The sequence below is a fragment of the Carassius auratus genome, chromosome 16 (genome assembly GCF_003368295.1).
Source record: "Carassius auratus strain Wakin chromosome 16, ASM336829v1, whole genome shotgun sequence".
Classification (NCBI taxonomy): Eukaryota; Metazoa; Chordata; class Actinopteri; order Cypriniformes; family Cyprinidae; genus Carassius; species Carassius auratus.
Window position 1 is genome coordinate 15,650,196 of NC_039258.1, and position 15,536 is coordinate 15,665,731.

Below are 15,536 nucleotides of genomic sequence, written 5' to 3' on the forward strand. Positions count from 1 at the left end.
GAAAATTTTAGAATGCAGTGCCTTTAAAGTTAGACTTGAACTAATGGAGTGGAAAGCAGATTTCTTTTAAAAGCGGTTCAGAGAACAGCATTCTGAATCTCACCATGATCTCAGTCAGGTCTCTTCTGCAGACGTGCAGCCGCTCAGTGGCACCGAGTGAAGACGAGAACACACACTGATCCGACTGAAGCAGAACCTTCTCTGCAGAGAGAGAGAGAGAGAGAGAGGAATAACAATGGAGAGAAAGCAGAAATATCAGCAAATTCCAAAAGGGCAAACAGTGAGCTACAACAGAAAAGACATGACATAAAAAATGTATTTAGAAAAAACAAGAACCTTTTGGTCAGTAGGAAAAAGTAAAATAATAAAAGAGTTCTTACAAAATACTTGAGGTCATGATATGCCATAAGTGAGTAAACAAACTGGCGAACCACTAAACATTGGTGCATTATTTTGCTGAATTTTTTTATTTTTTTTTATTAAATGTTACTCCAAAAATCTATTTCTATATCAAATGTATTTGCATATGAGGACACATTTTGCCGTATCACGTTTTCACCAATGTCTGTTCTTTGTCCCTCTGGGAGCCTTTTGGCTTAATTATTTTTATCATTCTTTACCATTTGTTGTAAGACAAATTGCTTGATAATTTTAAATAACCAGAAACATACTTTTCAATAATCATAAACACTGTGAGCAGCAAAAATAACAAAGTTTATAATCTTGAAGTTAACGGTTGAAATGGGCACTGCAGCTCAAATTCAAAATGTTGGAGAAAGTCGTTTTTCCCGCTATCTCCTCCTCAAACTTAATGCTGGGTTGCCAAATTGAGAACATGTAACAGGAACAATGCAGTATACTGGCAACTGGCAACCCAGTGTATTAAAATACTATTGGTTGAACTGGCAGTGGGTAGAATCACACGGACCAAAACAAAAACAGACATTCCGACAAAGAATGCACATTCAAAAAAGAATAACTGGCTTTATCATTGTTTTTTTGGGGTAAACAAATATGTGAGCTTAACATTTCTTAAATATCTACAAACATATTATGCTATTTTTTTTTTTTTTTTGCTTTAGAACAGTCAAAACAATTACACAGCACCTTCAAGAAATGCTTTTAGCTCTGTTGTACCTTAATGACTTGTTTAAAAGCATGATGGCACCCCTGCAGATAGGCATGTGTTGAACAAACACAAAGCAATCAATATGATAATAGACAGATGTATGAACTTGTTCAGACCTCCAGGATATGTGACGGCCATCAGCACCATGTCGTCCTCGGCACAGTCGAGCCTTTCGGCCACAGTGTTCAGCAGTTCCTGAACGGACACCTCGCTGTGTGTCCTCACACTCACGTATGAGTCTATGGTCATGTACACACGACACAACACTGAGGAGAAACACACACACACAAACACCCAGCGCTGCATCAATCAGCCACCAATTCACATAAAAATGCCATAAAACAAGGTTCTCACACAGTGTTATTCTGCAGCTCTGTCGGCAGTCAGAACGCTATGAGAGTGTAGGAGAGAAATATGAGGGAATATTTTATGAGCATACCGTCCTTGCTGTCCCTCTGAGCTCCTCTCACAGGGTGCCAGCTCTCCTTCAGACTCAGCTGGTGGAAGAGAGCTTTATTCTGGAAGATAGTTAACACGTGGATTTGAGAATATTGTTGTTTAGGAGTTATACACATGCTAACACACACACACACACACACACACCTTAAGACAATGGTGAAAGCCTTATGCTGCATAACTTAGTAGTGAGTAATGTTATTGTTAACTAGAAATAAAACGAATCAAATTTAACCAGAACATTTTCATGAACTGAAATAAAGGTGAAAATAAAATAAAAACAAACTTTTGAAACAAAAATATTTTAATTGCTATCAAATTACTGTACTAAGCAAATATTTCTAGATATCACTAACAATCACTATTGCTAGAAATGGAAAAAAAGAAATCCAAGTACCGTATTTTCCGGACTATAAGTCGCACTTTTTTTCATAGTTTGGCTGGTCCTGCGACTTATAGTCAGGTGCGACTTATTTATCAAAATTAATTTGACATGAACCAAGAGAAAACATTACCGTCTACAGCCGTGAGAGGGCGCTCTAATGCTGCTCAGTGCTCCTGTAGTCCACACTGACATAGAGCGCCCTCTTGTGGCTGTAGACGGTAATGTATTCTCTTGGTTCCTGGTTCTAAATAAATGCGGCTTATAGTCCAGTGTGACTTAATTTATGTTTTTTTTCCTCATCATGACGTATTTTTGGACTGATGCAACTTATACTCAGGTGCGACTTATAGTCCGAAACATACGGTAGAAATAGCACATAAAATAACTACAACTTGAACTACATTTGTTAACAAAAATAAATCAAACGGACTAAAACTGAACAAAACGAGGAATGTTTTCATTTCTAAAATGTTAATTACTAACAGCAGGAAATTCGAATTCATTTTCTGATTCAAGGTCTGTTCACACCACATACGATAACTAAAAAGATAACAATAACAATATTAGCATCCACATCAATATGTGATGTCGTTCAGTTTATTCTAACCATGCACTGCAGTTTTGTTGTAAGCCATTGAAATGCTTGAGCTCTTTAAAGAAGGATGAATTCTGATTGGCTTTTGAAAATGAATCCAACTATACTGTTCTTCTGCGTTGTTTTCGTTATACCTGTGGTGTGGAATTAAAACTTTATAGTTATTGTTATCATCCTTGGTTCGACCGGACCAATATATTAAATTTTTATAATATTTCTGAAGTCCATTTTTCATAAGCTCTCTATCACCATCTTTGGTCAAAAGATGAAACTGCAAGTTACTTTAGGATGGACTGTTATACAGTTTATACAGTGTGTGTATATTACAGTGCTGTGAATGTGAAAGTCTAATGTGAATGCAGTTATCTTTTGCTGTTAGGTTTTTCTAATTCGGTGATTTTTGATAGCTACCAGTGTTCCTCACATTTACTGTATATACTGTAAATGAGGGCTGCAAAGCCACGGCTTGATTGTCAATATAGTGCTTTCTGAACAAGTTTTGTGATATAGCCTCTTTAGAACACAAGGAGTTCAATCAAAGTACACTGAGGTGGTTTCAATTGAGATTCAGTGCAGGTAACACAGCGGCCGGTCTTAACTCTTACCTTCCTCTGCGGAGAGTATTCATCTATCGTGCTGAGAGATGAGAGGGGTAGGGAGATGAGGGAGACAGAAAGAAATACAGAAGAATGAGCCGAAGGGATTGCTTGAAATATAAATGTGCCATTATATCAATACTGCAAGATGGCATCTCCCACCCGCGGCGAGGAGCGCTCGTAAAAAGCCTTTTCTCATTCAGATCAGGCCTGAATCATCAGCGCTAACATTAAAGTCTGACACCATGTGATTTACTGATTGCCTCATCTAAATGAAAGCGTGCAGCGTCCTCATCCATGCACACCTCATTCTGATTACAGCCTGATAAAAACGGGGCAATCGGAGGGAGCTTTATAGTCTCCATATTCCCCATCTGATGCCTCTCTAATTAATCATTGGCCTTTTACCAAGCACCAGCAGGCGTGTGATGTATAGCCGAGAGGTCAAAGCCAGGACTTCTGCTTACTAAACAGAAAAATTGGATAAGAGCTCATATGCGAAGCAGAATTTATTCATTCTGTTCGCTCCTGATCTGACTATTACAAAGCCACTTTCCTAATTCTCTCTTAATAAAGTTCAAGGCTTATGCACTAAAGAAGCAGGACCCTGACCTTACTCTAGTTACTGCAAAAACACGGTCCAGGCTACTAATTAATTACTTTTTATATATAATGGTTCTACAGTCTTTACAGTATTTAATCCAATTACAGTAATTAAATTACAGTAAAATTTAAGAGTATTCCCTTATTTTACTTTTTTTTTTCAAAAGAAAAGTGATTACAGTGATTTAAAGGAATATCTTTTATGACACACACCTCTATATCAGTATTGCAACACAACTAATGAATTACTTTAAAATATAATAACAATAATAGAATTTAATATGTATGTTTTAATATTACAATAAGCTGACAGCCAATGATTGGCATACATTGTATTGTAAAAGTGCAACTCTAAAATAAGCAAATGATATAATAATTTTACTATACAATATAGTCATTTTAGAAGTATGGTAGCTGCATTAAATAAAAAAAGGGGGCAAAGGTGGTACTTGGTGCTATGTTTTGTCATTATTGCTGTCAAAGATTGTGTGTCTTTACCTTCTGGTGTAAAATAATGTGCATTTTGTAGATTCTTGGATGTATCGGCTAGTTGCAGTTAATCTATGTTCAGAGAAATGTAAAAGTAGCCCAAGTCTTTGAAATCCTTTTCAACAAATGAAAGCTCAGTTATCACCCACAGCAGAATCTGTCATCTGGGACTGACTGATGAGGGTTTCGTCTGTCAACAGACTGTGGGATGAGGATCACACACAGCAGAGCTTCTGCGCACCGTTATCATCTCTCTGTTACTCTATTTCTCATCGTGTCTCCCAGGGAACACTCAAAGGGAGGAAGTCGAGGAAAACCATGTCAAGTTGGGCTGGAAAAATGGCTGCATGGATAAAAACTTCTCCGGCTTGATTTATTCAAAATGTAGATGAGAGTTTATAGAGCACTGCTCTGTCTTTTTCTGGCTCTCAGTTTGATTTTAGAAGAGTGAATAAAGGACGTATTTGTGCGAATATAAATAATCTTCAAATATCTACCAGCTTCCCAGAAATCGGTTCTGAACATGAAACTCAATCATGAGGTGACTCACTGTCTCCTTTGCATCCGTAGAAGTTTCTGAAGTTCTTTCAGATCCTTCTCCAGCGAGGGAAACTCATAGAGATCATCCAGAACATATCTGTACAGAGTCTGCACATGTGAAGCACACACAAGATTGACATTTGAGGTTGTAAATGGGAAATGTAAACCGGATTGGTGTTCACGTGTTCACATTCAGCAGTAAGAAATCAAGAGCAGTAGGGGTGGTGGCATTTTAGTATTTCCAAAAATAATTCCCTCCCTTCTCTCCATCCGTACCTTGAGGAATAGTTTGGCGTGCTCGTCGTCCCGTGGCAGGTCTGCGCACAGCGAGCTCCACTGGGACAGCAGGTGCAGCACTTTTCGTTTCCTAAGCAGAGTGTCTCTCCCCTCCTCTTTCATCCGGCCTTTCTTTGAACAATAGGTGGACCAGGAGAAGTTAAGGCATCAAATCTATTCCAGCACACTAGACTGCACAGATACACAGTTCAGAGGAAGGAGGAAACGCCTGCGGCCGGATTCTCTGTATTAAATTAACAGGGGTTCAGTAACAGAGAATTAATTGCATGCCCTCGGCTAAACAGCGTGGAATTGGTTAAGTGGTTTAACACCAGATAGGTTGCGTTGTTAAGATCGTGTAAAAGAAGATGTATAACATAGTTCCGCATGGTCACAGTACAGTTCCATTAATTGCTTATTGTTTCGTGGGGGTCTCAGATCATCTGACATTACTTTATAGAGAATCCAGGACACACAATGTATAATGCACAAAATCTAATAATTTACAATACATGATGACTATATACACAACACATCACTGTACACTAATTTTGAAGGTCTTATGGTTAATATATATATATATATATATATATATATATATATATATATATATATATATATATATATATATTAATTATTAATATTTTGCAATATAACAATTTTTACTGTATTTTGGATAAAATAAATGCAATCTTGATTAGCATAAGAGTCATTAATATTACCAACCCCAAACTTTTCAAATTGTTGTTAATATTGTATTGAAAACACAGTTCACCTTTACAAATGACAGCAGACAGCTATTATAGCAAAAACAGCATCGGCAATGACGCATATGATGAGAAGGATATTGACCGAGTAGTGCTTGGCACAGGTCACTGGTGGACATGAACACAGGGTACGTCAACAGGAAGTCATCCAATAGATTCTCTGAAAATGAACAGAACAGGTCATACACATTTTAGTAAGAAAACAACACAAAATCATAAAAACCTCTGGAGGAGCATATCATAATGAAGAACGCCTTAAGGATTTTAAAGGAACAGGTCGTCCTTGTCATTGCAGTTTTATGTGTTCTTGTGAAACACAAAGGAGATGTTTTGAAGAATATTCATGCTGCTTTTTTTCAAATAAAGAGACATGGGACTTGAAAAAGACAAAAACACAACATAAAAGCATCAAATGATCATTTCATATGACTGAAGTGTTATAAAAAGCCTTTTCTCATTCAGATCAGGCCTGAATCATCAGCGCTAACATTAAAGTCTTCAAGTCATCAAATGTCTTTGTGTGTGTTTATAACTAAATATAATTCACTGAAGACAATTTGCTGAAAATCTGTAGTCACCATTCACTTTCACTGTATTGAATAGAGCAGCTTGAACATTCTGTCAAAAAATGTTCTATGAAAGAAATATTGTTATGCACTTTGAAAAAGTCATGAAGAGGATTAATTAAATTTTGGGCCAATCTATTCCTTAAAACCTGCTGTTTTAACATAGTAAAACACTTCAGCTACATTGAGACGCTAAACATTATGGCTCTGGTGTGTGTGGTGTCATAAAAAATTCAAACCCAACAGGCAGTTTACAAGTGCTCTTGTTTGTTTTCCTCTGTTCTCTCTCTTTCCTCCTGACCTCCTTTCTCCTACATTATCACACTTTGCTATTGCACCACTTTAATTAGAGTTGTGTTTGCCTGGAAGCGTTCATGCATCATCTCGCTGTGAAAGTATGACTGAAGGAACGAGCGCTCGGTGCGTGCTGACCTTGAGCAAGACTGCTAAATGTTTTCAATCCCACTGCAGAGCGATGGTGGCAATCCTTATCTGCCTCGCAGAACGACAGAACATTTCCTCTGTGTAAAGTAATGGGCCACATTTAACCATATGCTGTGTAACCTTTGTTAAAGAGATTTATTTCATTCTGGAAACGACAAACAACATCATTCACCTTTGTGTAACCCCATTTGAAATGCAGGAATTCCTTCCGTTTCCATCATTTGACCAACAGGCAATAATTCTTGATAGAACAACAATTCAATACATATTATAAATCCAAACAGGTCTGATCAGCACTCTATTCAAAAAAAAAAAAAAAAAACATTTCACACATAAACAAAACAAAACAAATAAACATAAGTTTATTAGGATTAATTATATGTTGCGTATTGCATATAATAATAATGCTTGTTGTACAGTATATATGCTATACATACATTTTTATATATATTTAAAACAATTTTGTCAGCTAATGTTTTTGTGGAAACCGTGACATAATCTCTTAATATTTTTATTCAGCAGGTACACATTACTTACAAAAGTGACAGTAAAACATTTATTTATAATAAAATTTCAAATATTTAATTTATTTTAAATTGTAATATTATTTCACAATATTACTGTAAATAAATGCAAACAAATGCAGCCTTGGTTAGCAAATACTTCTTTCATTTTGTTTTCTTCTTTCAATTTTGTTTTCTATGTTACTGTTTTTTGTATTATAATAATATATAATTTAATTTGCAAATGACACTTGATATATTAATATTTAGTTACTTATCCAATAAGTTTAGATTCACAAGTGTCCAAATACTTTTTGGGGCCACTCTATTTTTGTGAATATCCAGCAAGACTGGATATTATTTAAAGTATAGCTAAGAATTATGTTTGTGCAACATGCACACTGCTCCATACAGATCAAGAAAGAAGAGAACTTTTCTACTTTCTACGACTTTGACACCAGTCACAAACATATTACAGAGGCTCAACTCTCTTGCTATTGGGTAAAAATGCTGCTTGCATCTTGTGGTAACTGAGCTCTTCCCAGTTCTACATATCATCCCCACTATATCCCGCAGCTAGTAACATAGAGACAAAATCTAGAGAAAATGAACAAGAGAAAGGGAGAACATTAAATGGCCCTTAATACGCCTGACCTCTTTGCTGATCCCACTGAAACACACTATTACTCTCATAATGACACTATTACTCTGATAAGGCCGCAATGACTGATGTGCATTCACTGTTCAATCCACTTTAATTTGCTCTGCAGGAATCTAAATTTCACCATTCGCTCTCGCAGACATCAATCGATATTCCCTTCTGATTCTGATTCGACAGAATCTCTACCTCTACGTCTCCGAATCACACATCATATCATAATCTGGTTTTGGCTTGTGAGTAATTCAGATGCTTTAAATTTCTTTTCCGAACACCTTTTAACAAATGTAACAACACTGAGCAAAACCTGATGTTGTGCTTCAATGGTTTTCAAAGTGACTTTGGCACTTTAAATTGGAGTTCTAATGATTATAGGAGAAAATGTCTCATAATTTGACACAGAGGAAACATTAAAATCACATGCCCGAAAGCAAAATTACAATAAACAAATTCACCCTCTTGGCTAGAGGATCAATAAACATTATCACCAAAATCAAATATGGTCATTTGTCCCTGAACTGGTCATTTGTCCCTGAAACCATTATTATGAATTATTTCTAAGCCTTCAAAAGACACTCATGTTTAAAAACAAAATTGGCAAATGATGAGCAAAGCTTGTCGCATCATCATGCCCAAAACGATTTGAGGCTATAATTGGTGCCAAATGTTCTTCAACAAGTATTGAGCAAAGGGTGTAAATACTTACGTACATGTGATTTTGTGTTTCTTTTCGTTTTTTATTTGTAATAAATTTGCAAACAAACTTCTTTCACATTGTCATTATGGGGTATTGTTGAATTTCGAGGAAAATAGATTAAATTCATTATATTGGAATAAATTCATTATATTGTAATGTTACATATTCTGTAACATTACAAAATATGGAAGAAGTGAAGCGCTGTGAATACTTTCTGGATGCACTGTATACTGAACATATATGTATATATGTAAGCTGTGTAAAATTATTATGCAATTAAAAATCAGAGGAGATATAAAGTGTAAGTGATTTTGTGTGTAAATACTAAGTAAAAGGTTAGCATAAATGTAGCTCTAAGAGTTCCCGGTAAATGTAATTAAATAGAGCCAAATTAACAGACTGCAGCCATTTCTCAAAGTCAGATTTAAGACAGTCTGATGTTTCTTCTAATTACCACTAAATTAGACTTATGCAACCCAGACAGGGAAGTAGCAGGAAAGGAGAGTGGAATGGAGAGAAAGAGAGCATAATGAATGAGTTGAGTGTTTTCTAAAGCAGTGTATAGCGACAGAGGGATTCCTCCATAAGCTGTAAATCCTATTAGTGACACTCTTCCTGTGGGCTGTGGTGTGAGCATGCTGCATTGGCACAGTTGTAAATTCTTCCTTAATTTCACACTTACTTCCTTGAGCTTTGTGCGTTCTGCTCTACTGAACTGCTTGCATCATTATGGTAATCTAAAGCGAGCAGCTGTACACACCGCCGCCAATGGTGCTCGCTCGCTCACACACACACACACACACACACACATGCACACACACAGACAGATACTGTGTCCGAATATGCATACTTTCCAACATTGCGACAGAATGCAAAACAGAGTTTGTCAAATGAGTATGACTTCAGAAAACAGTAGTCATGATATTCTATGGCCATTTTCACATTTAGTTCAAAATGAGGTTTGTTTTCTTGCTTATTTTGGGATCATAGTAGTTCAAAATCAAATTTTTGCACTTTTTTTTCATCTTGGCACAGGCATTTACATTAGATCTTCAGAAATTCAGAAAAGCACTTGCGAACTAGATATTCTGACCAATGAGGGGACGCTTTCCTCACACGTGACTTGACGAATTTGGTCATTTGGAATATTTCTGTGTGAAATAATCACTAAATCATTGGAATAAAGCAAACCAAAGCTATCCCATAATACCACTTAAACTTTCAGATTCGAATAAAATAAAATATTAGCAAAAACCACAAACATAGTTTGTATCGTCTATTCTTCATGAAAGAACTGGAATTCAAAAGCAGTCAGATAGCTTTAAATTATTAACAACCCAAAATGATAGCCTCAAAAAAAATCCTTTAACAGAAAAAGACATTCACTCCTACCCACACCTTGTTATTCTGCAAACCAGTGAAGAAACAAAGCGTGATCAGTCCAACCGTAATCATTGAAACTGTCTACACTGCAAGAGTGCATCTTTATGCTCTAGTTTTGTTGTGCTGTGCATCTGGAAGCGGTGCTAAACTAGTTAAACTAAATCCAATCATCCAATCAGCAGCTGCATGCAAACGCACACGCATACAGTACACGCACTAATTCACAGAGACACTTTTCACAAAAATTCCCATTAGCACTCTCACTCGGCAGCAGCAAATAAAACTCGCTCGCACTTTACTTCAGTTTTTTTTAGCTACCACTAAAACCTGGTGAATTTTCATTATCTGAAGAATGAAGGACTTCACTACAGCTCAACATGCCACTTTTCCTCCCATGAGAAAGTGCAAGACCAGCAAAGGATTACACATACTTGACTTCTCTAGTAAAACCTTTTTTTTTACTTCTTGGTAATTGTGCATGTAGCAAACCAATAAACTGACCGTGACTAAGAGTGTAGATTGAACTTACAATTTCTATAGCCCTTGTGTAGCCCCGCCCCTTTTCAGCACTATCTTTCTTCATTGTCTCGTCTTCCATTTGTATTTCCACAACATGAAGGTAAGGTCGTACAAATTTATGAATCAATCGCTCATTTTTAAATCTTCCCAGTCTACTGACATTATGACCTCCGCTTCAAACATTACTATAACTCATTAACTCTACAATAATACATTTCACTTCACCAGATAATTACTCTTCAACAGCGATGATAGAGATACCGCAAAGACTAAAGTTCAAGCACAAAACTCGCATAAGGTCTATAAGATATAAAGATTGCAGTGAGATAAGTCTATAAAGTCATATCCAGGTCTCCATAACACAAAAAGTGTAACATTTGCTTTAGTTTAAAAGGAAATTAACCTTATTTTATAACCTTTAAAAAGATTCTGCCTTTTCACACAAATTTGACATTTATTTAAACTGTTTGAAATTTATTCATGCGAATTTGAACTAGAATTCTTCAAAAAAGAACATGAAAGTAAATAAACCATCCATCATGATAACAATAATGTCAAATTACCAAAGGTTTAATGGTTATATTCATTTATGAGATTCATCCTAAAAGTTCCTGAGAAGATGCTATTTGCAATCATTATGAATACTGAAACATCTGGAAACTCTCATTGTATGATAAATTGTGTAGCAAGACAATTTTGTTGCTAAAACCTTGGCCAAATGATGGCAGAAACAATATTTTGGGTTTCCTCTCACAGTGAGAAAGTAGGTCTAACTACATTCTCGGTGTCTCTTGCATCTTCTGAGCTCTTTCAAGCTCCTCCACCCACACATCAGACAGACTATGTCAGCTTGACTTGAAAACATGATGTAAAAAAGCCGAAGTTAATGACCACCTCAATGACAGCGGCAAACCCTGGAGGTCAAACCAGCTGCTGTCTGATGCTTTGATGGACAGCTGTTGGATGGCACGGTTCATGGCTTTGCAGGCACAGACCCGGTCAGCTGCTTATGTTATTGACAGATTCATGCAGAAAAAAGAAAATGAGACAGATGACTGACTTTAAACAACTTCCTTTCATTAAGTGTTTGCACAAGATGAACCAGAATTCTTGAAAAGCACACGTACAAACTCACTCCCCTCCTTTCGTTTGTGATGTCTGGAGGAAGGGTTTTACTCAAATTATTCCTGTTTTGCATAAATCATGCTCATAGAGCATGGATAATAAGCTCTGACAGCTTCGGGCCCATTATGCTCCGGGTTCGTGTGGGAGTGTTCAGCAATTCTGGTGTGAGCTCAGCTTCAGTATAATCATCAATGAAGCCATTCCCACAAGTCTCTCCCTCAACCATGTGGTCAAGGTTTGATTATCGCTCATCGACCAGAGCTCGCCAATTACCCCCAGCAGGCCTTGAACACAGATCCGACCAGAGCGCTGCTCAGCTGATTGACTTCATTTAAGACAAGAGTAGAAGATATTGGATCAGAGAAAACCAATTTACATCCCTTACTGAAGGACATGAGCTCGTCCTTTCCCATATCTGTTCAACATCGCCAATCGGACTGTTGAAGAACAATAAATACATTTTACTAATATCATTGTCTGATCTAGATGTTAATCTAAACGTTTTTACTTTTGAATGAGAAGTAAATTCATATTTTTATTACAGATTGTATTATTACAATTATAATTTAAAGGAAAAGTTATTTTTAAGTTGTTGTTATGCTCATCAAGGCTGCATTTATTTAATCAAAAATGCAGCAAAAACAGTAATATAGTGACATATTGTTACAATTTAAAATACTTTTGCATACTTTTATATTTAAAATGTGAATATAAATTATATTTCTTTTCATTTAGTCCTGTGATGATAAAGCTGAATTTTGAGCAGACATTGGATATATTCCTTGTAATTATTAATGTTGAAAACAGTTGCGCTGCTTCATAATTATTTGGAAAAATGTGATTATATATATATATATATATATATATATATATATATATATATATATATATATATATATATATATATATATATATATATGTGTGTGTATGTATGTATGTATGTATGTATGTATGTATGTGTGTGTGTGTGTGTGTGTGTATATATATATATATATATATATATATATATATATATATATATTTTTTTTTTTTTCTTAGTGTTTTTATCTTTTTTATTGTCATTTCCAATTTTTGGTTCTAAAACCAAATGTCCCAATACGCTCTGTTTATATTGTTTCCTTCAGATTTTCAAAGTGGTCTTAGACTATTAGACCCCACTGAGTGATATGAGTTTCTCTTTTTCGCTGTATGAACATTATAAACATTTCTTCCTTCCTTCATATAGGAACTTTTACCATTGTGATACATCAGATCATTGTTCTGACTTGGAACTGAAAATTACTGGAGAAAACGGTCCATACTGGACACAAAGGAAACATTTCATTCATCGAACACATGCTAGAATCCAAAAATACAATAAACCGATCTATCCTCTTTGCTTGAGGATCAATAAACATTATCACCGAAATAATCAAAGAAGAATTAGCAATGAAATTGATCCGATTTCTTTCTGTTTCTTTGCTATCGGGCAGCATTCTCCTGGAATCCTTCAACCCTCATGCAAACAAGAAGCAGACTGAAAGCAGAAAACAGATGAGAGACAACAAATCACTATTCCCAATTAAACGCTGTAGTACTATTAAAACCATAATTTTTTTTTTTTTTTTTTACAAACAAAGGCATTGAACCACACAAAAGTACCAAGCCACTACCACTCTCTTTCTTTCTATCATTTCACATCGTCTTGTTTCTGTATTTACTAGCATTGAAACATGCCAACAGCTCCAGCTCTGTAGGGAGATACAGCTGGCTGGATACCTTTCATTTGGAAAAAAAAACAATAAAACAACCTCTGCTCTCCATAAACGAATCGATACTTTTACTGGACGCTTCCCTTCGGCGTCATACGTTAAACAACAAACATTTAAATCCCTTTGTATTCAGAAGCTGCCTGTCCTGCAGGATGCAAACACGGAATTCATATGGGATCAGCTGATGGATACATCAGAAGCGGTATGAAATCAATACTGAGCCCTATCAAACTCCCTACACATGTGAGGGGAGTGCAAGCATGACAATCCCATATAACACACCGGCAAGCTTCATCTCCCCTGAGACCTGTCCTCTGGGAATCTCCGTCTCTCCTTCTGTCTGTCTGATTCTTTCTTTGTCTCTCTCCGTTCACAAGAACACAAAAAACAAAGAAATATGGACACACACAGACACACTAAAAGCCTTAGAAAATCTATGCATGGATCACAAGGCATTCTGAGCCAATGCAATGATGGTGCATTTCAAAAATTGCATTATAAAAAAAAAGAAAAATCATTTATTATCTGTCACACCATTTAAACCATAATAGCTTTATAGTGTGGACAAAACCTTCCCAGCAGAATAAAGCTTACCAGGCAGTTAGGAGTGAATCCACTTCATCTGACAGTTCATAGATCATGGCAGCCTTCTCTACAAGCAGTATGTCATTGTTAATTCTGACAACACCTACAAATCTTTGTTTTTGTTTTTTATAATAGAATGGTGACGATAAGAGGTGACTTAAAGCTTTTAGAGCAATAGTTCAACTACAAAATTAATTTATATCTTTTGGGAGATGTATGGGCTTGCTTCCTTGTGTAGGACGCAAAAGGAGAAGTTTAGCAGAATGTCCAAGCTGCTCATTTACATGCAATGAAAGTGACAGGGGACTTAAAAAAAGATTAAAAAAAGTATTTTTCATATGGTGCTTTTTGTCCTCTTTGGAGCTTGAAACCCCGAAAAAAAGAAAATAAAACCTACATAATTCCTTCAGAATGTTTCCTTTTGTGCTCCATAACAGAAAATCTGTCATACATGTTTGAAACAACATGAGTGTGAATAAATGAAAATTTAAACAACAAATTATATTTTTGGGTGAGCTATCTCTTTAAAAACATTCACACTCCACGACAGTCATTTTGTTCATTTGTATGAGTGTTAATGATCTGGTTCTACTGTACAAACAACATCTTCTCCTGTGTTCAGCAGTGGATGAGAGTTCTGGAATTGCATTGAAAGCAAACAGAAGAACTGCAGCAGCAGACTGTGCACACAACAGAGAAGTGAGCTGAACTATAGCGATTAGCTATCAATGTCTTTAATGAGGTTAGAATTCACTCTGCTGGACTGGCTGGCCATGCAGACGGAGGGGGACTAGTCTCTGCAGAGTGAGGCTTTTTTTGAGGGGAAGAACACTTACTCATTCCTTTAATCCAGTCTGAGAGACATAATGGCTTCATATCTAACACACACAACTTCAGCAATTCAGAATACCAAAGCAGAGTGCATTCAAACTACTTTTAAATAATCTTGAAAAAATTTATGCGTTTCTTTGTTCGGCTTCGAAACAATACTGTGAAGAATGCTTTATAAGAATAACAAATCCCACAGTTTCACTCCATATTTGACCCAGACCTAATGGCTTTAGGGCTACAGAGATGTTCTGTTACCTATGGAGAACCCAAATCAATAAATTTACGACAACCATTCCTGCTGGAAAATGAAAAATAATCTGAGCCTGGCAAGCAGAATATTACATGCAATGGTACTATAGTTTTACATCACACAGTATGACCCAGATATGATTACGCTATAATCGTTCAAGAATTTACAGTATTTATATGATATAATTCACATCTCAGTAGGTGGAAGTCCTACTTTCTCCCTTTCAAACACCTTGTTTAATTGTTGGCAGCTACACATGGAGTGCAGCATGCCATCCATGACGGCAGGGCACTGAAGCCAGCAGGAGATAATAACTCAGTAGCAGCAGGATAGAATATAGTGGGGCAGTCAGCTAAAAGTAGATCCAGAAAATAAACCAGAAAATATA

General features: G+C 36.2%; 1 protein-coding gene across 2 annotated transcripts in view; it reads right to left on the bottom strand.

Annotated features, from left to right (window-relative positions):
* rapgef5b (Rap guanine nucleotide exchange factor (GEF) 5b) overlaps nt 1-15,536 on the bottom strand; it is a 54,819-nt gene that overhangs the window by 5,196 nt on the left and 34,087 nt on the right. For both annotated transcript variants that reach the window (XM_026284362.1, XM_026284361.1), the window contains 7 exons: nt 5,918-5,996; nt 5,070-5,214; nt 4,804-4,901; nt 3,171-3,201; nt 1,569-1,647; nt 1,246-1,395; nt 104-201 (listed from right to left, as the gene is read on the bottom strand). In XM_026284362.1, the coding sequence (XP_026140147.1) occupies nt 104-201; nt 1,246-1,395; nt 1,569-1,647; nt 3,171-3,201; nt 4,804-4,901; nt 5,070-5,214; nt 5,918-5,996 (680 nt within the window). The remainder of the gene's footprint in view (nt 1-103; nt 202-1,245; nt 1,396-1,568; nt 1,648-3,170; nt 3,202-4,803; nt 4,902-5,069; nt 5,215-5,917; nt 5,997-15,536) is intronic.